Here is a 22,779-nt window from a genome sequence, read left to right on the forward strand (position 1 = left end):
TCATCACCCATCATCGAGTGGATCTCCCTGTGTTATGCAGCAGCTTCCCACCAGCTATCTATTTTACATTTCGTAGTGTATATATGTCAGTGCTACCCTCTCACTTCGTCCCAGCTTCCCCTTCACCCCATCCCCACCCCATGTCCTGTGAATCTTTCTATTATTAGGGCTCCTAAACCTTGTAGGTGAGGTGAGTAACGGACCCATTTCAACAATTCAGATGACGATCAAGGCCTGAATAGTGGAGGCAGAGTGGGCGAGCATGGATCTGAGTAATGTGAAATTGATGTATAGTAGATAGGACATAGTAACCACATGGACATTGCGGATGAGGGTCGAGGTGGCATTAAAGATGACTTGAAGGTTTCTAGACTGTTTGGATGGCAGCATCTCTGAGCAAGATAGAGGCTATCCGTCACAGGAGGAGGAGTTTGGCAGAAAATAGAATAATTATCAAGGCATCTGAAAATAGTTTCATTCTCCTGTAAGTACAGGATGATAGGTTCTACTTTTGTGTCATGGATAGTTTCATGTCTCAGAATGCAAAATGTAGACACGATTAGTTTCAAAAATTGCTACTCTGAGGTTACTCTGAGAAAAGTAGAAGAAAGGGGATGCTGTGGTGAAAGAGACCACGCTGTTTCAGACGTCATCACAGCCTGGGTTTAGCTAGAAATATGGCCTCACTTTTGGGGAGATTTCAAACAGCTCAGAGAAAAGAGGACGCCTCGATGCTGGGGGCCCTAACGGGAGGCAGGTACCCCATCTCTGTTTAGAGGAGTCTGGGGGAGGACCAGCCTCTCCGGTAACTCGGCACTGAGACAAGGAAGTGGGGAGATTGACTGGATTGGGCAGGACAGAGGTTGTCGGAAGGACAGAGATTCGAGCAAGTCTAGCTGAAGCTACCGCACAGTACTGGGATTGGGTCAGAGGAGCTTGTGCCAGGCTGGAAAGAGATGAACAGAGATGCAGATGCACGGTGAAGTTCTAGGCCGTGTGCGGCTCTGCAAGCCGTGGGGTGAAGGCCCAGGTAAGAGGGCAGTGCAGTGGGCTCAGCGGGGGCAAGAGGCCCCTGAAAGTTGTTCCTATTTGGCCCAAATAGGAGGAAAATAAAGGGTATCAAGAGCCAAAAGGGCATCCACTCTTCAGTGAGTTCTTTGCAAAGAAATTGATCATGGGACTTTCCTGGTGGTCCAGTGGTTAAGACTCCGTGCTTCCACTGCAGGGGGCACAGGTTTGATCCCTGGTGGGGGAACTAAGATCCCACATGCCAAGCAGCGTGGCAAAAAAAAAAAAAGAAGAAAAAAAGAAAAGAAATTGATTAAATATGGGACAAAAACAAAGGAGAGAAAAGACAGGCAAAGGACTCAGAAGAGTGTCCTGTTGGCTGAAGAAATGAGCGAAAAATGTCATATGACGGTCAAATGATGGACTTTTAAGGAATGTTTTGAGAATGAATAAGGAAACGGTGTGGGCCTATCTGGTGGGGACAGGAGGAGACAATGACAAGAGCTGAGAACCAAAGACCTAGCCAGTTGTTGGATACGGAAAGAATGTTGGAGAGCTCACAGCGGCAGAGGGGATGTTGGAGAATTAACTGGGCTCAGAAAATGGGCGGCAACCGGGACCACGGCCAAGACAATGCCACAAATCTAGTCTGGGAAGGTGCTGCCTAGTGAGGCTGTTAAACACCGGATGTCACAACGCATTTGGCCGTCTGCACTGGGCCTGGGGTGCTGCCAGTGTACTGCCCAAACCGTAAGGCATGGCAGGTTGAATGTCTCTGGTGGAGGGTAGGTACCCTACCTGGATCCAGCTGCATGCTTGATGGCTACGATGGGATGTGAATTCTGCATCTATCAAGATGGGGATTTCTCCGCTAGTGGAGGGGGCATCAGACCAAATTAAAGACTCGTTTCAGCTTGTAGCAAGGAAACTAATGACAGCATGGGCAGCCAGGGAACTGCAACTGTTTTAGAGAGATGAAGAAGGCCAGGGCTCTGTCAGTGGCGGTGGGGAAGGGAGGAAAGGGTACAGATTGTAGTGAAAGTACAACCATAGAGTGAATAGACTTTAATGATGGTTTAGATGCAGAGGCGGAGAGAAGAGTATCTAAAATGCCTTTGAATGCCTGTGGCTTCAGAAATTGGATGAGTGGCAGTGCCGTTAACCAGACTAGGTCATCCAGGAGGAGGGGTATGTTTTGGGAAAATGACGGGTCAGTCATTTCTGAAGGCTGAGTTTGAAGTGTCTGAGAGGCACACAGCCAGGGAGACAATGGACACATTGCGTGCCATGTTCCTAGACAGTCTCTATGCAGTGGGGTGCTGGTAAATGACTAACAACAGGCTCTCTGGAGAAAAGAAATTCTGATTTGTAGCATTTCCCAATTCTGTGGTGTAAATACAACCACTGTGGCCAATTTCAAGGTACCAACACGAGGTTACTAAGAGTGGATTTGGGAAGAGATGCACATGATCAACTGTCAGGAGCCCACCTGGGGGGTTCCCACATACCATGGTGACTATGCATGAGGCTGAGGTCTCCCAGACAGAGCAGAACCCGGAGAACAGCATCTTCAGGGACAGACTCAAGAAGAGGAGCTGTCGGAAGGAATCTAGGAGAGAATGGGCACATCCAGATCAAGCCCAGATCTGGGCCCTGTCAAGCTCTCCAGAAATGACTTCCACCATTCATTCATTTTAAGAACATCTCCTAGACTGTAAGCTATTTGAGGGAAAAGACTTTGTCTAACTCAGCTGTGTTCTCTGTATAGCACACAGTAGGCACTCAGCCAATAATTCCATTAATGTCGTAGGGAAAATTTATGTCCACCAGTTTTATGAGGCAACACAAGAATGACTGGATTGTGTTACAAGGAGACATTTTGGCTCAATGTAAGAAAAACTTCCAAGCAAGTCCTGCAGATGTAGACACCTCTTGTTCCGTCTGCCCCACACCACTCCCACTCTTCTGGGAACTGTCACCTTACCTTCCAACTCTGAATTTCTCAAGGCCATCACTATATTCTATCAATTAGTCCCAAGTGTGGGCACCTGACACAGCTGGGATTTTTGGAATAAAGGACTTGGAGTTAGTCCCTCTCACGTGGCAGAAACTGTGGGAGAAGAGGTGGCAGAAGATGCATCAGCATCCGAGGTTTTCCTGCCATACATGAAGCTAGTCTTGGGAATTCCCTGGCAGTCCAGTGGTTAGGCCTCCGTGCTTCCACTACAGGGGGCAAACTTTTGATCCCTTGTCAGGGAACTATGGTCCCACAAGCCAGATGGCACAGCCAAAAACAAAAAACAAAAAACAAAAAAGCAGCTTGTCTCTGTGAAACAGCAGCAGGGAGAATCCCAGCAGCAATGCCCCAGTTCTATTCATTCACTCCTAGGTCCAGCTCTTTCTCTATCCCTTTCTCCTATTACAGGACATAGGCCCACGGCCCTCTCATAAATGTCCCGTGACGTAAGCAGAAGCTGGATTCGGATACCCAAGGGTCCGGATGAACACCCAAGCAGAGCTCTCCAAACGTGTGATGCCATCTGTGTGAAAAGTGCTGCGTTCTTCACCTCTAAAGTATTCATGCAGTTTGAATGACCACTTGAAAGGGGCTTAAAGGAGGGGATTTCTGCTGAGGGTGGTAGCCCTAAAGCAACAGCGACGGTAGCCACCTCTCCGTGAGCACTTGCTCTGTGTGATGGCGAAGTGGGGGAGCTGGATTCGATCCAGGTTGGACTTTGAAGTTCTTAATTACCAAGCTAGCGGTTCTCAAACTTTTTAGTCTCAGGATCCCTTTATGATCTTAAAAACTGAAGACCCCAAAGAGTTTTCGTGTGGGTTATAGCCATAGATATTTACCACATTGGAAATCAAACTGAGAAATTTAAAAGATTTTAAAAGAACAAAAACCCATCACGTTAACATAAATATTTTTATTAAAAGTAACTTTTTCAAAACAAAAAATTAGAAGAGTGGCATTGTTTTACATTTTTGCAAATCTCTTTTATATCTGGTTTAACAGAAGACAGCTGGAGTCTCACCTCTGCTTCTTCATTCAATACTATGGTTGAAGAATATAAAGAAAAGGTGGCCTCGTACAGTCTCGCAGTCAGAAGAGGAACTTCGTGAATCTCCTGAACGGGTTTCTGGCACCCCCGGAAGTCCTCAGCCCATACTTTGAGAGCCACTGCAGTAAACTAACCTGCCTCTCAGTTAGACGATATAGCCATTGAATTAGCATTAGAACTGGCAGTTCTTTCCATGGCCAAGGCATTTTAAACAAACTGCAAAGGGTGGTTGTGGGGAAGGAAAGTTGAATTCTCCTGTTAACTCAATTTTAAACGACATTGATTCCCAACTTGAGTCCATAGATTACTCCTTTGCCAGCCAAGGTTACATATTAGATTTTTTTCAAAGTTTACCTTTCTAAACTAAGAAGAGAAAGCAACATGTCATACACAAAGTTAACATTTGTCTAGTATTCTTACAGTTTACAAAGCCTCTTTCTGTGCTCACGTGATGGCATTTAGTCCTTAGCAGCCACTCTACAGAGCAGGAAGAGCTCGAAGCAGAGGCGACTCACCCAAGACTGCCATCAGCAGCCAGACTGTGGACCAGGCTTCCTCACGACCAACAGACGTGCTCGCAGGACAAATCTTCTCTGGCTCTAATGGACAAACATCTCACTTTCAAAAGCTGGCTTTCCAACCGAGGAAGAGGGGGCTCTTATTTATGCTCACTTTTTTCACATACACAAGAGACAGCATCTGTTCTAGAATCCAACTGGATTTTATTTGACACAGAATACAGTATGGCTGCAGGAACAGCAAACTGAAAAGACAAAGCAGAAAAGACACGGTTCTATCTAATTTATAATTAAGTAACAGGAGGGCGGGTCATTAAATGGATAACGAAAATAGCTGAGCTTGATGGAAGAATTTCTTTCTCTAGTGCCCATACCTGAAAGACAAATTATTTAATTAATTCCTTAGTAGCTTCCTGTTTGAGACTATAAAATCTGCTTAAGTATAGCCGCAAATTTGGTTAAAACTTTGAAAAGAAGTAAGTGGCCACAATTGTGCTCCGAGACTGGGTTACGACCCCGGTCGCTGCCCTTTCATCTTACCGGGCCCTGTAACATCTTACTTTCCACCCCCTTCTTACTGCTGGTCTCCCTATAGGACTCAACCACACCCACCTGACTCCTTCCAGTTACCAGGCAGATGCTAGGCAGTAACCGGGAGGCGAGAGGGAGAAGTCAGAGCCCATGGCTGTGAAAGGGAGCTCCACGTGCTGGACTCAGGCAGCAGCTCAGAGAGCATGAACTCTCAGCCTCCCCTATCTGTGGCTGCCTCTTCACCTCAACTCCAGGACTCACACAAGTTCAGGGTAAGGCAAATACAGAGAACAGTAAGTGAACAGCCTTCAATTTCAAAATCTATCAGCAGTTCCAATTACAGTACCCAGTACACTCAGCACTGCAGAAAGAGGACTGTGGAGAAACTAGGTATGGATCTCAGGTCCTTTCTGACCTCCCCAGAAGCCAAAAGTTGGCTGTAGCAAGATTATAAACAAGGGTAGGAAATTTCTTGCACATGTAAATGGATTTTTCTTTTTTAAATATTTATTTATTTATTCATTCATTCACTCATAGGGCTGCGTTGGGTCTTAGTTGCTGCACGCGGGATCTTCATGGCTGCATGTGGGATATTTTAGTCGTAGCATGCAAACTCTTAGTTGTGGCACGTGGGCTCTAGTTTCCTGACCAGGGATCGAACCTGGGACCCCTAGATGGGGAGTGTGGAGCCTTAGCCACTGGACCACCAGGGAAGTCCCTAAATGTATTTCTTAAACCCAAAATCCTTCATTATCATCTTATTTAATCTTTTGTCATGGTTCTTTGTGGACAGTCTGCCTCTGATTAAAATACTTTGTTATGTGGATGGAAACCAGAGCACTACAACTCTGCATCACTGCTTCCTTCCATCAACCAGAAGGGCTACTAGATTCTTTAAGCATTTCTTGTAAGAAATTCACTTAAATACTGTCTAAAAAAGTCCTCACAGGGTAGAGCTCCAGTGTGAATTGTGGGCTGGAGAATAACTCGGAAGTTGTCCATCAGATTAAAGCATGTTGAAATTTGCTTCTTATGAATTTGTTTTCCCAGTGCACTGATAATCATGGCCAGGCAAAGTCACCAGCTGGATAAAGTGACAGTTTCAAAGCCCAACAGGAGGATTCTTCACTTCCCCCACTTCTTAGGCTCAGCCCTGGGCACATGTAATGGGCTATGTGAGACAGTTTTGGTGCAAAACGGAACCTGGAGCCTGCTCTAGGGCACAGCCAATTACAAAGGCCTCCTGAGAACTTAGAAAGGTGCTTCTGCCTTGACATGCATTACATGTCATGGTTCCAGTCAGAATGCAAGCTCCCCAAGGACAGGGAAGGACTGTCTCATACATTTTTATGTCTTACACATTATTTAGCATATTCTTTGCTGAAAGGAGTGTGATGGTATGAAGATATTGAGTATTTGGCAGATTTCTTAAAGAATGAACATGCATTTCACAAGACTTTCAAATTCCTTTACCAAAATAAATAATCAAGTCTAAAAAGAAAATAACTGTACCAACAAGGGATTTGTAAACATTTCACAAACTAAAGAACCCTGTTTATTGTTTTTTAAACATAAGACTATTCTATTTGTCAAAACTCATATTTAAGTAAAAATCCCTCTTTCCATTAAAATTTTGATCAAGAAAATGACTGAAAATTCAACAAAGAGCGTTTCACAGAAAAATATAACAGACAAAAAATATATAAAAAGTAGCCCAACAACTCAAAATTTTAAAAAAATGTAACTGAATACTAATTTTCACCTGTCAGTAGCTAAGACGGAAAAGTTTGATAACAGAACATTGGCAAGAAATGGAGAACAGAGCCTTGTGCTTCACTGCTTGTAGGGACTATGAATTTGTGCATATCCTTGGGAAAGGAAAATCTGACACTATCAAAAATAAAAACATACATAGTCTTTAACCAGAAATTCCTCTTTTAGGAACTACTACTACAGATACAAAAAAATTCTATATGTATATCCACCCAATGTTGGGTTGGCCAAAAAGTTCATTCCATAACATCTTACAGAAAAAGCTGAATGAACTATTTGGCCAGCCCCCAACGCCTGCAAGTACATATATGAGGATGCTCAGGTAAGCCGCTAAGAAGGTCACTTCCAGGAGAGAGATGAGAACAAGGTAAGAGACTCATTTCTGTGGTATACCCTTTGACCGTCTGAATTTCTGAAAATTTGTATGTCACGTTTTATTTACATACTACTACCAATAACAGCAACAGTGAAAATGATTTAGTTGAGATGGTCATAAATACTATGTAAGAATGAACCAGTATGAGCTAAACCAATGAAACGTGACAGTTGGATATAATTCTAGCCCAAAGCAAAGACACCTGACATTAGTTGGTCCCTGGAGCCTTATTACTGATGTGATTTTGGAAATATTTAACAGTTTGCAAATTCTCATATTTTCTACTATCACAGACCCTGGATGGTTGCGAAACTCCAGGCTGCAAGCTTCTAATGCGGGTTCGCCTATGCATTTTCCACAGAGATGAGTCCCTGTCTAAGTAACCAAATGCCAGTTTATGAAACAAGGCCTGTCCCACGTCCCCATCTTCTGAGACTCTGCACCCTCCATCTTCACGTGAGTCCAAGAATGGCACTGACCACAAAGTCAAAACACCCAGAGATACCTACTTTTGGAATTCCCACTCTCTGTTGTCCAACGGACACACCTGCCGTGTTTTGAGCCAGCGGGAGATGCAGTGGAAATGAAAAGCATGCTGGAAGAAAAGATACATTTTATTAAAAGTAATTCTGCGTAGGCTCAGCTATCTACTGACGACTTGCCTCAAGGGCAGTGGGGTGGTTACACACAGGGGCTGGAGGAGAACAATGGAAGGCAACACACAATGGGAGACAAAAGATCAACAAAGGGTTGCATCTTGGTCACCTAAGAGGGTAAGTCCAATGAAACATCATTCGTACAAAAGGAAGAACGCATTTAGGAAGCCTGGTGGGTTTCTAGCAGTGAGCTCTCTTTCCCTAAGGGAAGATGGAGTGCGGCTCCCTGGTCACATTCAGCCTATAGGGGACATTTACTGTCCTCGGACTCACGCAGGGAGGCCCTCAGTCACCCTCGGGTTTCAAACTTCCCCATTCTTGGTCTCAAGCTGCCCTCCCCACCTTGGAGCAAGGAAACCAGGAGCAGAGCTAGTGCATCACCCCTGCCACCCACCCAGACCTGAGATGGGCACCTTCCCGACCTCCCATACCCAGCTCAACTCTGCTCAAAGGACTTTATATCCAGATTTGTTTGTAGATGTACTGCTATGACAACAGCTTGGTACTCAACAAGCCTTTAGTGGGTGAGGGACTGTCTTAAAAAGGAATGAGACAAAAAATTAGGGTAAAAGGAAGTATTACAATGAGCACACTGCATGCAAACAGCTGAAAGAGCATCAAAGGGCTTATTCCATGATCTAGACAGGAAGAAAAAAGGCAAAAGTACCCATAAACAACTGGGAACTGATAGGGAGCGAGGAGTTGGCCTTCGAATTTGGGGAAAAGGAGTCTGTGTGCAGTTTTTGGTGTGAGCTAATGACATGCAGATGCCAATCACAGCACCTCTGCAATGGACGTTCACCCTCCACCCTTGCTCATGTGAGCAGTGTAGGACGGGGCAACAACAAGAGTCCCCTCATCTGAGCCACCATGGGTCAGCTACGGTGGGGACAGGGGAGACGTGCTGACACCCCAACACACCATGAAAGCTTTGGCGGGCTTGGCTGATAACAGCCCTGAACCCTGGTCAGTATGTCTCCCCAAACACGCATGGAACTGAAAGCAGAATCATAGCGTAGATTATCATCTGTCAACTGTCTGTTGACAGACAAGCAGGATTCAGGGACGGAGACTAGAGCCCACAGCTAGCACTGGGGCTACTCAACAACACAAAGACTCTCCAGGGCGATGGCCTGTTGCAAGATCCCTTTCCTCCTAATGCTCACACAGCTCATCATGAAAAAGAGAAAAAACGAAATTTCCAGAAGGCAGAAAGTGGAGGCATTTTTCTCAATCCCCAGGTGGTGGGGACAGGCTCACCTAAGGGCACGTGAGACACCCTTCTCCACCTCCCAGCTGCCCCATCAGGCGCTTTGCAGCAGTACAGGATCCTTGTACTCCCCAGCCAACCTCCGAAGATGGAGGGAAAGAGGGGCTGCAAATGAGGCTGCAGGGCGGGTGACAGCATCCCTGAACGCCCCTGATCCCGGCTTTCTTCCTGTTCACAATCTAAGACATATTAATGAGTACACCGAGCAGTCTCAAAATACACTGCCTAGTGCTTTACACTTTACGGGAAATCTGTAAACATTTATTACCTCACTGTTGCCTCCAGCAACCCTGGCAAGCCAGCATGACGGGTATTATTATCTTCATTTTACAGACAGGAAACTGAAACCCAGACGAGTTAAGTGACTTGCCTAATTCACAGAACTGGTTAGTAGGAGACCCAGCACTAGAACCTGGGACTAGTCCAATGGTTTCAGGCACACCTGCCGGCTCTTCTTGGAGGCAGGCTCTCTAAGCTTGGCTCTCCTGAGCCAAATTTAAGGAGAAGCTCACTCCTTTTCCTCCCACCAAAGGGACAAGGTTCTTAGTATACGCCTGGATGCCAGGGAGAGCAAGGAGCCTGATGTCCTTTGTTCTTCACCCCCGTATAGGACTAACACTGTCCCTGGGCCAACAGGGGCTGCTGGGACACGGCCACGGGGCCCCGACAGCATGGAGACGGTGCCCCACAAGCTGTGGGCTGGGAGGAGAGCCTCACCCTGAGGGAGAAAAGTACTGATAGTTCTCTCCTCAGGAACCACAGCCACCCCAAATTCATATTTATTAACAAAGACGCTTACCAGGTGCGGGAGAGGTGTTCTAAGCACTTTTTTTTTTTCTTTTTTTTGAGCAGTGAAAGGTTTACTGCAGGATCATGCAAGGAGATGGGTGGCTCATGTCCCCCAAAACCCTGAACTCCTCTAAGCACTTTTTAACATAAAGTCTCTTCGTCCTGATTGTGACGTTATGCAGCCTACCATCAGCTCCATGTTACACGAGGCTTAGAGAGGCCAATACCTTGCCTGAAGTTGCCTAGCTAGTAAGTCATAGAGACAGGGAATGGTGGTCTAACTCCAGAGTCTGACTTCTTAGGCCTGTGTCATGCTGGGAGCCCTCCGTCCCCTGGGCACAGGATGCCTGGACAGGACAATTTTAGCTCATATGACTGGGACTACATGGCTATAAGGATGAATTTTTAACGTGCTGGAAATAACATATTTGATGTCTATTATCCTTCACAGCTGTCACTCCCTGGAAGGCTGTACATTCAGTCCAACGATGCTGCACAAAACATTTCTGGCATGAGCCACATTAAAAAAAAAACCCCGGATGGGCCTCCTAGGTGGCGCAGTGGTTGGGAATCTGCCTGTCAATGCAGAGGACATGAGTTCAATCCCTGCTCCAGGAAGTTCCCATATGCTGCAGAGCAGCTAAGCCCGTGCGCCAAAAGAAAAAAAAAACCCCGGGCTTCCTAGGTGGCGCAGTGGTTAAGAATCCGCCTGACAATGCAGAGGTCATGGGTTCGATCCCAGCTCCAGGAAGATCCCACATGCCACGGAGCAACTAAGCCCGTGTGCCACAAAAACAACAAAAAAACAAAAAACCCCAAATCCTAACTTACTACATTTGCCACACTTAAAACACATATACACATGAACACTCTATTCACCTTAGTTCCACAAGACACCTATCCTTTTAAAAATCTGTTAAGAAAGATTTCCACTAACAGAATATTCCAGACTGTGCCACAGGCTTCAAGGGCAACTCCTAAAGATGAGTCCCCACAATGTTACTGACAAAAGTTGGTACATTTTATAATTAAGACAAACTAGTGCCTCTGCAATAACTAATGATTTTTACCCTATAACAGGCCAATAGTACAATGACTTAAAAATCTTTTTTTTTTTTCTTTTAAACTATTTGTGTACCTTTTGGGAGAAAGGTGGGCTAGTCATTTTTTTTCCTAGTTAATTTCAAGACCGGCAAAGGAGGAAAAGTGGTACTATGTTTACAAGCCATGCTGACAGGGAAAGATGTTTCCTTACGTTACAGACTCCCCATGCAACAGTGCACTCTTCCGAAGTAGCGGACGCCTGGTTGGCTTGACACTCTATGCCTGTGGGAACAAGAGCAACAAGGTCACTGGACCCCAGGAGTGACAACCTTTTCACCTACAGCTGCCCTACCTGCACAATTACACGGTGACACAACTGGGGGTGGGGGTAGTGACTTGTCCAAATGACAGTGATTCCTCCTAATCTGGTAAATTTAGCACATTCTCAAAGCCACCTCATAACTCTTACTGTTCTAAGAACTGGCATCGTCTTTCTATTCTTCCTCTCAGGCCCTCACAACACCCAGGTTTGCCACATGAGAGCCCAGCTGGGTGACAAGTTCCAGTCCCTAAAGGAATCAGGCAGACATATGTGAGTCGGGACAGAGTGAGTAAAAGGCGGTGAAGAGGCCTGTGGTAAAGTGCAGAGTGTGCTCTGCATGAGGACATCAAAACTCAAGTCCTAAAAACACTGTCCACACAGCAAACCTGTGAGACCGACGGGTTGGAGGTCTGGGACCACCACTCAGCCATGCTTATCGCCCAAGGTGATTCTGACTGATGAGTGGAGCAAATTACCGCAAATGTATCCAAATATCAGTTTCCTAAAGGGGATGGGGGGGACTTAAATGGAATAAAAATCTGACTGGAATCAAGAACGGACGAGTAAAGCTCTACTGGGGATAAATATTCAAAGAACAGGAATTACTGATGTGTAATTTGCTTTCTCTGCAGGTGGTAACTAAATGGAGTCTCCCTACTGAAGAATAAAAAGCTTCAGGAAAGACTATTTAATAGGAGACAATTACTTCAAAGTTCCATAGGTGGGAAATAGTAAAACTGTAAGAAAGTAGTGCTGAGATGTTAATGTGTATATTTGGTCTTAGGGGAAGAGATAAACCATAATGGTTTTTCCCCCACCCTTCAAAAATACGAAAGGCAAAGAATCTGAAATCACAGAACTTGCTTTTGCTATCCAGATTCACACCACAAAGAGAATAACTGGTTTTCCTTCTGATAAAAATGGAGAATCTACGATCTGTGCTGTATATTCAAGAATGTATTGGGGCTGTGAATGTACCCTATTCAAAGAGATGGCAGAGGAGATAGAATCTGATGTCCTTCAAGTCAGATCCTCTCACTTAGATGAGGACTGTATATTAAGAAATTAGCTAAGTAAGAGGCACATAATGAAACTGTTTCGAGGTACACTACCATGTCTAAATTGTTCTAGGTCTACGTATTTTTAAGGGGCTGTCTTTCTATGCCAAGTGCAAAGTAGGCTCTCAGTACTTGAATAAGCAAACAAAAAACACTTCTATAAATAGAGAGAACGGGGGCCAAATATACATTTATTCTTTATCAGAAAATTCCTAACAAAGAACAAAAACATACTGTACAGCACAGGGCATATAGCAAATATTTTATAATAACTTTAAAGGGATTATAATCTACAAAAACATTCAATCACTATGCTGTACACCTGAAACTAATACTGTAAATCAACTATACTTTAATAATAATAAAAAAAGATCAGAAATAGGATTGCAATCTAGAATGTCAGACAAAAGGGGGTAAGGCATGAAAAATTACTAAAAACAAGTGTAAAATGTTCTCAAAGATAAAGTGTTTTCCAGCTTTTGGTCCAGAGAGTGAGCATAGGGGTTTAGTTATTTGTTTAAACAGGGGAAGGAATTGTTCACTGTCAGCCTTGAGCAGACAAAAAAACAGCACACAACAGGTTCCCATCAGACTCCAGCAAAGGCATAAGTTCATTTCATGTGACTTACAGAGCTTGAAGACTTTTACACTTCAATACAAGAGCACTGCAACCAGAGGACTGCTAAGGAAGCAATGGCTCCTTCTTGGAAGTGAAGAGATTTCATACTTTGAAAACATTGATGGAGCTGTAGTTTTAGGAAAAGACTAACTTATGGGCAAAGACTGGTGTAAGCACTTCTGGATGCCCCCTCCACCTGGAACAAGATTACCTGAGGCAATGGAGAAAATTACACCTAGCAGATTGTGTATTTCAGCAATTCTTTAAAAGAACCAAGAAACAGGGCAATGCAAAGTAAGTAGGAAGCTACAGTAGGGCATATAGTATCAGTCTGGATTCCAAAGAGGAAGTCTTCAGACCAAGAATGCTTTGTGGGTGAATTCAACTGGAGCACAGCCATGATCACTCATTTATTTACGGCTCTGTATATAATTATTCATTTAATGCCAGACCAGAATTTATTAGAAAATGGCCATTGCTAAAACAAAATTCTTTTTTTTCATCTTTAGCAAAAAGTCTTTTTACAGGAATCATAATTCATCTATTTTTGAGAGGAAGACAAATCCAGTTGTGGCAATCAGATTTCTTTTTAGTGTCTGTAATAAACGGAAGGGTATGTTTCATAAGGGTAAAGACCTGACCTCAGCCTTTATCTTGGAGCCTTGCAAAATGCCCAGGATATAAATATTCATCGAATGAATAAAAGACATGACTTGAAAATACTTCAGTTGTTTGTTACAGGAACTCAACGTTCTACCTCTGCACCTGTCATTTAAAATATATGATAAAGCAGGTGTCTAACTAAAAGCCCACACCAACCCCTCAAGCATTCAACACTAAGAGAAGACAGAATATCAATGGCCTTTGTCTGTCACCATGTTCCCAAGAAGTGCATTCTCTTGCATCTAGAGAGCCACACGATGACTTAAATACAGAGGTTAAAAAAAAAAGGATTATATAAAATCATTAAGTATTTACAGAAGAGAGCCCCAAGGAAGTAAAAATTTCTCTGGGCACAACTCCTTGTGAAAATGCACAGTAAGAAATTGGCAAGCACATAATCAAAAACCCCACCCAAGCACATTTAAAACTGCGCATGTGTTTTTCTGTGATGGGTCCCTTCTATCTACATTAAACGTCATGGCAGCTGCTGATCTGTTTTGACTGTTGTGTGAAAAGGTAAACAGGGTCAAAACTCAAAGAAACCAAGGGCAGTAAACTACCAACACACGCCACGACTGCTTTGCAACACAAAATATTTGATTTGTGCTTTCTAAGTTGCAAAGATCACAGATTAATCCCCTATTTTGTTTTTATTATTCACTGAGCAAATATCTAGTGAGAACCTATTATGTACTAGACACTATGCTAGATGCTTAGGGACACAGTGGTAAATAACATGGAATTGTAAAGAACCAACTAAATTAAATGACTGCTACAAAGGAATCTATAGGATGTCTTGGAAATATTTAACAGAACTGTCATAGCTTGTGTTTGTGTGTATGTAAGTACAGCGAGAGCATGTTCAAGGTGAGATCTGAAGACCAACTATGGGTTAGTTCTGCATTGCCCAATAAAGTAGCCGCTGGCCACGTGTGGCTACTCAGCACTTGAAATGTGACTAGTCTGAAATGAGATGCGCTGGAAGTGTAAAATACACTTTGAAGACTTAGTACCTAAAAAATGTAAAATATACCACTTTAAAATACTGATTACATGTTGAAATAAAAATATTTTGGATACAGTAGGATAAATGAAATACAAATCATCTAGTTCTTTTAACTTTATTAATATGAGTACTAGAAAACTTTAAATTACATATGTGCTCGCATTTGTGGCTTACATTTAGATTGGACAGTGCTGAGTTAGACAAAGATGGGGCGAGAAGAGGTGGAAAACATTCCAGCAGAGGAACCAGGATATGTAAGGGCTCTAAACAAGAGCATGGACACTTCAAGAATGGAAAGAAAGTCAGAGGAACTACCAGAGTAAGCAGGAGAGTGGCTCAAGATAAAGCTGAAGAGGCAGGTAAGCCATTTAAAAAATAAGTTATAATTTCAGTTCTAGGAAGCTGAAATTTCTTTGTGCTATTTCTGATCTCAATAACAAACCATTTCAGTACCTGGATGGTACTAGATAGTAACTTCAAGTGTTCCTGGTGTGTTCAACATTCTTGCCCCTATTACTACAAGGATACTAAGTCCATCAACAGCTATAATCAAACCTACTATGTGTTGACCACTATGTGTAATGAAATATGTGGAAATTTAAATGAAATTTCTTTAGAACAATTAACTGCCTACTTAGATGTCGGCAGTGATGTCCTCTTAACTACACTTGGGACTAACACTGAAAATCCATACTCAGGCTTCTTTTCTTCACAAATCTTCCCCAGAAAAAATTACTCTGACAGAACATTTTAGCTCAAAGTTAATTTTCTTTCTTTCACTATTTCTGCCTTTGAGTCTGGTTACAAGATGGGAAATAGAGAGGATATAATCGACAGTACCTCTGTGTCCACAGTTCATTCTAAATGTGGCTTTGCCTTCTTTAGATTGAGCAGATTTATTCTGAGAGATGCGTATGCCTGCAGGACATCATAAAAAACTACTCTATTTCCAACACACACAATGGACTAGATGCAGAAGACCCCAAGTGCTCTGACTGCACTTTATATCTCCTTGTGAAGAAGAAAATTGGTCACATCAGGATAGCCGCAATCTCTGTAACCTTCTCAACTTCCTCCCATCCTCCTCCAATTACTTACAAAGATCCATAATGTGGTTCCTGCAGATGGCACAGTTATCAACCACAATATCCCAGGCCCACAGGGCGACCGCATTCCACTGCAAAGAGAAAAAGGGGGAACAATGCACTCCACTCTCCTGGTAACACGAGCATAGAGAGACACACACACACACACTCTAGGATTTCATGTAACAGTTACTATCTTTTTGGCCACAAGGACCACTAAACAAAAGAGCTTCTAGATGTTACTAACATTACTCTTATTTATTACATCAGAGAGCAAGAATAGGCTACACGTATGCACACCCATCCTCCAAACAGTTGAGTATATGAACACAGAAATGAACGTCATCTTTTAATTTTATTTTTTCCTACAGTTTAGTCAGCCATATCAATGTAAACAAATCAGGAATAATTTATAAGTGCCTGTTTTAGGTCTAATAATCACAAACTTGAATTACTGTGCAGGTTCTCCTGGCAGCTGCAGAAGAGCTCAATTTCTGCATAAATAAATATCTGCTCTTCAAGGCAACTTTGGAAGATCGGAACAGAATGAACTAAGACAATGATTGGATCATAAAACGGGTAATCGTGGGATAAGCTGGATAACTAATTCCCCATCAGTACACAGAACAAGGTCATCACTTAAATCTTACCCGATAACTGCACAACAAACTCTAGAATTCACTAGACTTTTGTTTAGTTCCTATCATCAAATAAACTGTTCTCAACTTTTACCTGCTCAGACTGTTCTATTTAGTTAAGGAAACTTCCATAAGAGTTTATCTATAAGTAGTATTTAAGTAATTCAACCTTCTGGCTTCTGCAATTATAAATATCCCCAAACTCGCTTTCATCCACGAATTTGGTGCCACTTCCCAAACCTTCATCTCTTTCAAGCCTGATTCTCAGTGTCTAGTAACTTCTTCAGCACTTCTCACACTTGGAGGAAAAAAATCCTGCTGCTATTCTTCAATATGGCTGCTGGCTGTAACTGAGTGTGCAGTGGCCACAATGAAACGCCAAAAAGCACTAGCAGGGGGAATACTGTCAGGGTTTAGCCAAGTGTTCCAGGAATAACATCTTCCCTATTTCAGAGTCTTCATTAGGTACAGATTTGTTTTATGGTCGGTGGGAATCGGCGTTTTTCTCCCAAACTGCTGGCAAACAACTATGAGGCATTTCATGCAAAAAGACACGTTCCACATTTCTGCTTTCACACTTTTACCAGGACGTTCGCAACTAGAACTCAACCCTCCCTACATAACACACGATTTGGGCTCGCATTTTCTTCTTAACAAATTCCACCATGATTTTTCTTTTTTTTTGGAAAGGGGGATTCTGGATACGACCACAGGACTGGGGCGGCTGTGTGACAAACCAATAGACCTCTCAGAGGAGCCAAGAGTTACACTCGAGACACTTTAATTCGACAGCGGTGAGGACTAAAGAGGCTAATGGAGGCCTCGATTAGGCGAGGCCCCGATCGGGGTCCTTCATAGGGACCCCAAGCTTCGGACAGGGGCGGGGCACGGAGATCACCAGCCCGGGTCCTCAGAGCCTCCAATGCGGTAGAACCTCAGGTTCCCGGCTTTCGCCGCACTGCCCCATCCTCCACCCACCGCAGCGCTCCGACTCCCCCTTCCACCCACCCCACCCTCTCCTTCCCCACCCCTCCACCACTCCAGTGACAGCTCACGCGCTTGGCTCCTGCAGCCCAGCCGCAACCGCGCGTATCTCAATAAGCACCTCCGTGATTGGCCCCTCAGCCTCCTAACGAAACCAATACTACCACTGACAGTGGGCCGCAGTCACGCCGATCAACCCTAAGACCTGCCCCCCGGCTTCCTTTCGTGGTACCCTGTCCCAGGAACGCCCTGAAATGAAGCCCTTTCCTCCGCGCCTTGGTCATCCTCGGGCCTGCCAGTCAGATCCGCGCCTCTCTAGCTTCCCTGAGGAAGGCGCTGGCGAGACCCAACCTTTTTCACTTCAAAGCGCTTCTTGCCCGCGCCGCTGTTGGTGCCGCTCGGGGTATCCACATCCATCGCTGCCGCCATTTTGGAAACACACGGTCTGTCGCCCGGCTACTGCGCCTGCGCGCTAGCGCACGCCTCGCTCCCCCTCCCGCCGCGGCACCTCCTCCCGCACCCCACCCCTCACTGGCGCGCGAGGGGCAGGTGGGGGCGGAGCATGTGGCCACGCCTCTTAAAGGCGCGGGCGCTGGTTCTCCCCACCCCCCCACCCCGTGTCGGCAGGGAGGAGGCGGTGGCCAGAGCGGCTGGGGCGGGGCCGGGCGGGGCCGGGCCGACGTGAGCGAGCCGGGTGGAAACGTTCGAAAGGACTTGCTCTTGCCGCCCTCCCCCGGGAAGCCCCCGGCCACACTCCCTCAGCTGGGGCGGCGGCTGCTTCCTCCGCTTGGGCCGCGCGACCTGCAGCACCGGCCCCGCCTCGCTTTCCCCGGCGCCGCGCAGCTCCACTGCCCGCGGGTCCTCGTCGTGTTCTTCCGGGGAAGGGGCGAGGGTGGGAGTCCCGTCTCCTACTGCCGAAACCCGAGTCGTCACACTGGTCTTTCCAGATCCTGACCCGCTTCCGATCCCGGCCCGAGGTGCTACCCTCCCTGGGAGGCCTGAGACTCCGTTTGGTGTCCTGATTCCATTTCGGGAAAGACTCAGGATTCGATGGGGAGACCTAAGATTCACCCCAACCCCTGGCCATGTGTCCTCCCCAACCCCTGGCCATGTGTCCTCCCCAGGACCAAACTGAGCGGACATTCTCCAGCCCTGCCTTCACCTGCCCACTTGAAATAGGTGGACGGAGGAGGCTTGGGAGCCTGGGAGATGCCAGCCTCACCCCACCTCAAGTACCAGTACGACCTGAAATGGCATTTAGTTGAGGTGCACGATTTCAGCTTCACTCACTTGAGCACATACTTCCCATTGCTCACTTGGTCATGTTTCTCCTTAATTTCCATCCTCTTTCCTCTCGTTGCGCTATGATCACATCTGCAGTCACTGTACTTCTTGAAGTATTTGTGTGAGGCATTTGTCACTTATCTTACTGGTCATTCCTTCCCAGCCAAAGCACCTGTATTTTCTGGCACCCTCCCGTTTCTAGACCAGGCCCCCCTTCTTTCATCTCTGACCTTGCAGAGGTATGAATCTGCTACATCACTCTTAAATCTTGTATTGGCTTATTTCAAATCTCATATTTTCTATTAAAGGAAAATAGCAGAGTGATGGATTGTATTGACTCCATTGTTAAACCAGAAGTAGGGTTTGTTTCCTTGTCTTAATCATAAACAAGAACAACACATCTGTGAAAACACCACCAACAGCTTTAAACAGACTAGAATAGAGAAAAATTGTGTGAGATCTTAAAGCATTATAGGAAACTTACAACGTTTTTCTAAGCCCAAGTTTTGTTGAATTAATGATTCCATGTTATAAGTTATGTCACCTTATTTATTGTGCTTCTGCAGAAACAGTAGAAACCCAGAGTAAATTAAGGGTTTCTAGTAAATCGAGCACATATTTATCCTTCATTCAACAAATTCATTGAGTATGTACCAGGTCTTGTTATAAATAGGAGAGACACTGTGATGAAGAAGTCAAACTCCCCGTAGTGAAATAATACACAAGTCAACAAATAAACATATCAAAGACTTCCCTGGTGGAGCCGTGCATGAGAATCTGCCTGCCAATGCAGGGGACATGGGTTCGAGCCCTGGGCGGGGAAGATCCCACATGCCTTGGAGCAACTAAGCCTGTGCACCACAACTACTGAGCCTGCGCTCTAGAGCCTGTAAGCCACAACTACAGAAAGCCTGCATGCAGCAACGAAGAACCAAAAAACCCAAAAAACAAAACAAAACAAAAACATTTAAAAAAAATCAAAAAATATCAGGTATCAAAAGTGCAGGCAAAGTCATGAGGCTGAAGGGGAGATGGAAGCAACATTAAATTGGGTGGTTAGATAAGGCCCTTAAGAGGAATAACATCTCAGCTGAAGTCTTTACAAGGGCTTCTGCCTTTTTTTTTAATAAATTTATTTATTTATTTAATTTATTTATTGGCAGTGTTGGGTCTTTGTTACTGCGCGCGGGCTTTCTCAATTGCAGTGAGTGGGGGCTACTCTTCATTGTGTGGTGCACGGGTTTCTTGTGCTGTGGCTTCTCTTATTGTGGAGCACGGGCTATAGGCTCTCGGGCTTCAGTAGTTGTGGCACACAGCCTCAGTAGTTGTGGTTCACAGGCTCTAGCGCTCAGGCTCAGTAGTTGTGGCGGTCGGGGCTTAGCTGCTCCACAGTATGTGGGATCTTCCAGGACCAGGGCTGGAACCTGTGTCCCCTTCATTGGCAGGCGGGTTCTTAACCACTGCGCCACTAGGGAAGTCCGAGGGGTTCATTTTAATGTACTTTTCTTCTTTTCTTTAATGGTACAAGTACCTTCTAACATATTTTTTCATTTACTCATTTATTAGGTTTGTTTTTTGTGTGTTCCACCAAGAGAGGGGATTTTTTATTGTTTTCTTTATTGGTAACAGATTCTCCTAGAACAGTACTTGGTAAGTTGTAGGTGCTCAGTATGTGCTGAATGAATAAATTTGAAGCTTATTGAGCAAGGGGAGTGTGGTAAGAGATGTCGGACAGGCAGACAGGGGCCAGATCACGTAGAGATTTTATTGCAGATATTATGGGAAGGCATTGGAGGAATAAAGTAGGGGAGAGGACTAACAGTGACATAATCTTATTTAAGTTTTTTTAAGTTTTTAAGCTTTGTAGGAAGAAGGTATTGTAGAGATACAAGAGAGGAAGCAGCAAGAATTTACAAGTTGTTTGTTTTGTAAAGAGCTACAGTGGGGCAGTTCCATTAAGCTATGAAAACCTCATGTGCTGATCTCTCCTTTGGAGATTTATCTTGCTATGATGATTGGTCATGGTGTTCTATATACTAGATCCTGCTGCATAAACCTAAGAAAACTTTGTAGACCCCATACAGATTCCTATCCTTCATAATTTTACTTTAGTTCTATTCAGTTAATCCATCCATTCATCATTCAACAAATATTTCTAAAATATCCACAGAACCTGCTGTGTGTCAACTATACCATACTGATCTAGATAAAAAGGTATCTGATATTTTGCGTACTTGCAAAAGTCCCCTTTCATCATTGAACTTTTGATGTGTAGCAAGAGAGGCGATAGTCAGTTAATGATAATTCCAGTGAATTTTAGGAAAGAGGAAGTAGGGTGCCTTGAAGCAGAAGGACAGTCTGGAGGGTGGGGGAAGTCCTCTTAGAGGAAATGGTTTGAGATTGAAGGAGAGCCAGACAAAAAGGAGTGGATGCAGTGGTATGCTGGTTAATGTTAAAAAAAAAAAAAAAAAAAAAAAAAAGCAGCCCTGATTTGTAGCTTTAGCAGTCAGAATACAAAGTTCCTGAAAGTTTAACAACTGCTCCTGTAAGATGACGCAAGCTGGCTCCAGCATTCACACACACTGAGGGGTGTGCAAGAAGGTGGCATTCCAGGTAGAGCCAACAGCATGCAGAAGGGGTTGGAAGCGTAGAATGCGTAGTACACTCGTAAAGAAGCCTGGAATGGCTGGAGTATGAAGAGCAGAAGCGTGAACAAGAATCAATTGTTAGTATCTCTTCCCAATTCCATAAGTTGGTAGCTTGAAATTGGCCGTAGCTGTAGTATTTACACATGGAAATCAGCAAGCACTTACAAACCAGGGGTCCGTCCCCTTACCCTCCTAGAGTCAGTTGTTAAACATTTACCACTGGTGTGGGCCAGGTCTTGCAAGAACGTTCAGGAGAGCCAGGCAAAGGGTTTTGGTCTTTCTCCTCAGTGATAAGAAACCTTTGAAGGATTTTAACCAGTTAGTCCCATGGTCAGATATGCCTTTCTCAAAAGTGCTAGGCAGGACTTCCACTTCTGGGAAGATGCAGTAGACATACCTTTTTCCTGTTTTTCTAAGTACAACTAAAATCCCTGGATAAGAAATATTTTTTTGAAACATAAGACTCTGAAAGATGGAGAGAAGAGGACAGACCAGCTAGGGACCTCAGGACTTAAGGAATGACATGATAGTGAGTTCCCTAGGTTTTCTTTTTACCTAGTATATCCCTGTCTTACAGCTGAAAAAGGTGGCAACCTGCAAATGCCAGTGAGTGCAGACAAAACAGCAGCAACAACAGGCTGCTTTCTCTAGCAGACAGAAAACTCTTAGTCAATAACTGCTCTACTCCATTCAAACAACACAGGAAAAAAAGTGGCCTCACTCCCACCCATGCCAGCAGAGCCAGGTGGGGAGCCTAGACTGTACAGCTCACAAGTCTGTAACCAGGTGATGTAGGCCAATTAGGGAGCTGGAACTTTCCAGGTGGTAACAAGCTCCCCTACACCTGTGGTGTAAGAAGGGACCATGAAGGGTCTAGACTTCCACTCCCAGCAGTAATGAGGCACCTTCCCCTCCCTGCTGGAGTGGTGTTGGAGAAGGCTTGATGGAGAGTTAGGACTTTCCCCATCACCCAGCAATAATGAGCTGCCCAACCCCCACTACAGTGTCAGTAGAGACCATGTGGGGAGATGGAACTCCCACCCTTGCCCAGTAGTAATGAGCACCCCCACCTTTGGCTATTAATGGGGACTAACTGGGGAATCTGGACTTCTAACTCTGCCCTCCCTTGCTGGAGCAGTGTTGAAAAAGGAAGATTTTAAAAAGATCCAGGGTCTCATAAAATAACGTTAAGATGTCCAGTTTTCGTTGAGAATCACTCAACGTCCCAAGAACTGTGAGATCTAAAAGTGAATGAAAAAAGGCTATCAATAGATGCCAACACCAAGATGATGGTTGTTAGAACTGTCTGACAAAGATTTCAAACCAGCAACGATGAAAATTCTTCAACAAATGAGAAAAATAGAAAACCTCAGCAAAGAAACAGAAGAGATAAAGGAGACCCAAATGGAAAGTTTAGAACAGAAAAATTTTATAACTGAAGT

General features: G+C 44.5%; 1 protein-coding gene across 1 annotated transcript; it reads right to left on the minus strand.

Moving 5' to 3' along the window:
- Nucleotides 1-3,918: 3,918 nt before the first annotated feature.
- RBX1 (ring-box 1) lies at nucleotides 3,919-17,914 on the minus strand. The gene is made up of 5 exons (XM_057742246.1): nucleotides 17,757-17,914; nucleotides 15,797-15,875; nucleotides 11,242-11,312; nucleotides 7,781-7,866; nucleotides 3,919-4,965 (listed from the first exon to the last, which is right to left on the minus strand). Exons 1-5 carry the CDS (start codon nucleotides 17,832-17,834, stop codon nucleotides 4,953-4,955), a joined length of 327 nt encoding a protein of 108 aa, XP_057598229.1. The 5' UTR covers nucleotides 17,835-17,914; the 3' UTR covers nucleotides 3,919-4,952.
- Between the last annotated feature and the right edge of the window lie 4,865 nt (nucleotides 17,915-22,779).

The sequence above is a fragment of the Hippopotamus amphibius genome, chromosome 7, assembly GCF_030028045.1.
Source record: "Hippopotamus amphibius kiboko isolate mHipAmp2 chromosome 7, mHipAmp2.hap2, whole genome shotgun sequence".
In the NCBI taxonomy this organism is placed as follows: Eukaryota; Metazoa; Chordata; class Mammalia; order Artiodactyla; family Hippopotamidae; genus Hippopotamus; species Hippopotamus amphibius.

Bases quoted from the DNA above. Each gene is read 5' to 3' on its own strand.
- RBX1 (XM_057742246.1), bottom strand. From the start codon at position 17,834: ATGGCGGCAGCGATGGATGTGGATACCCCGAGCGGCACCAACAGCGGC. The intron at 15,876-17,756 runs GTTGGGTCTCGC...TTCTCTTTGCAG, and splicing joins AGCGCTTTGAAGTGAAAAAG to TGGAATGCGGTCGCCCTGTG. The intron at 7,867-11,241 runs GTAAGGAAACAT...CTTTTCTTCCAG, and splicing joins TTGCATGGGGAGTCTGTAAC to CATGCTTTTCATTTCCACTG.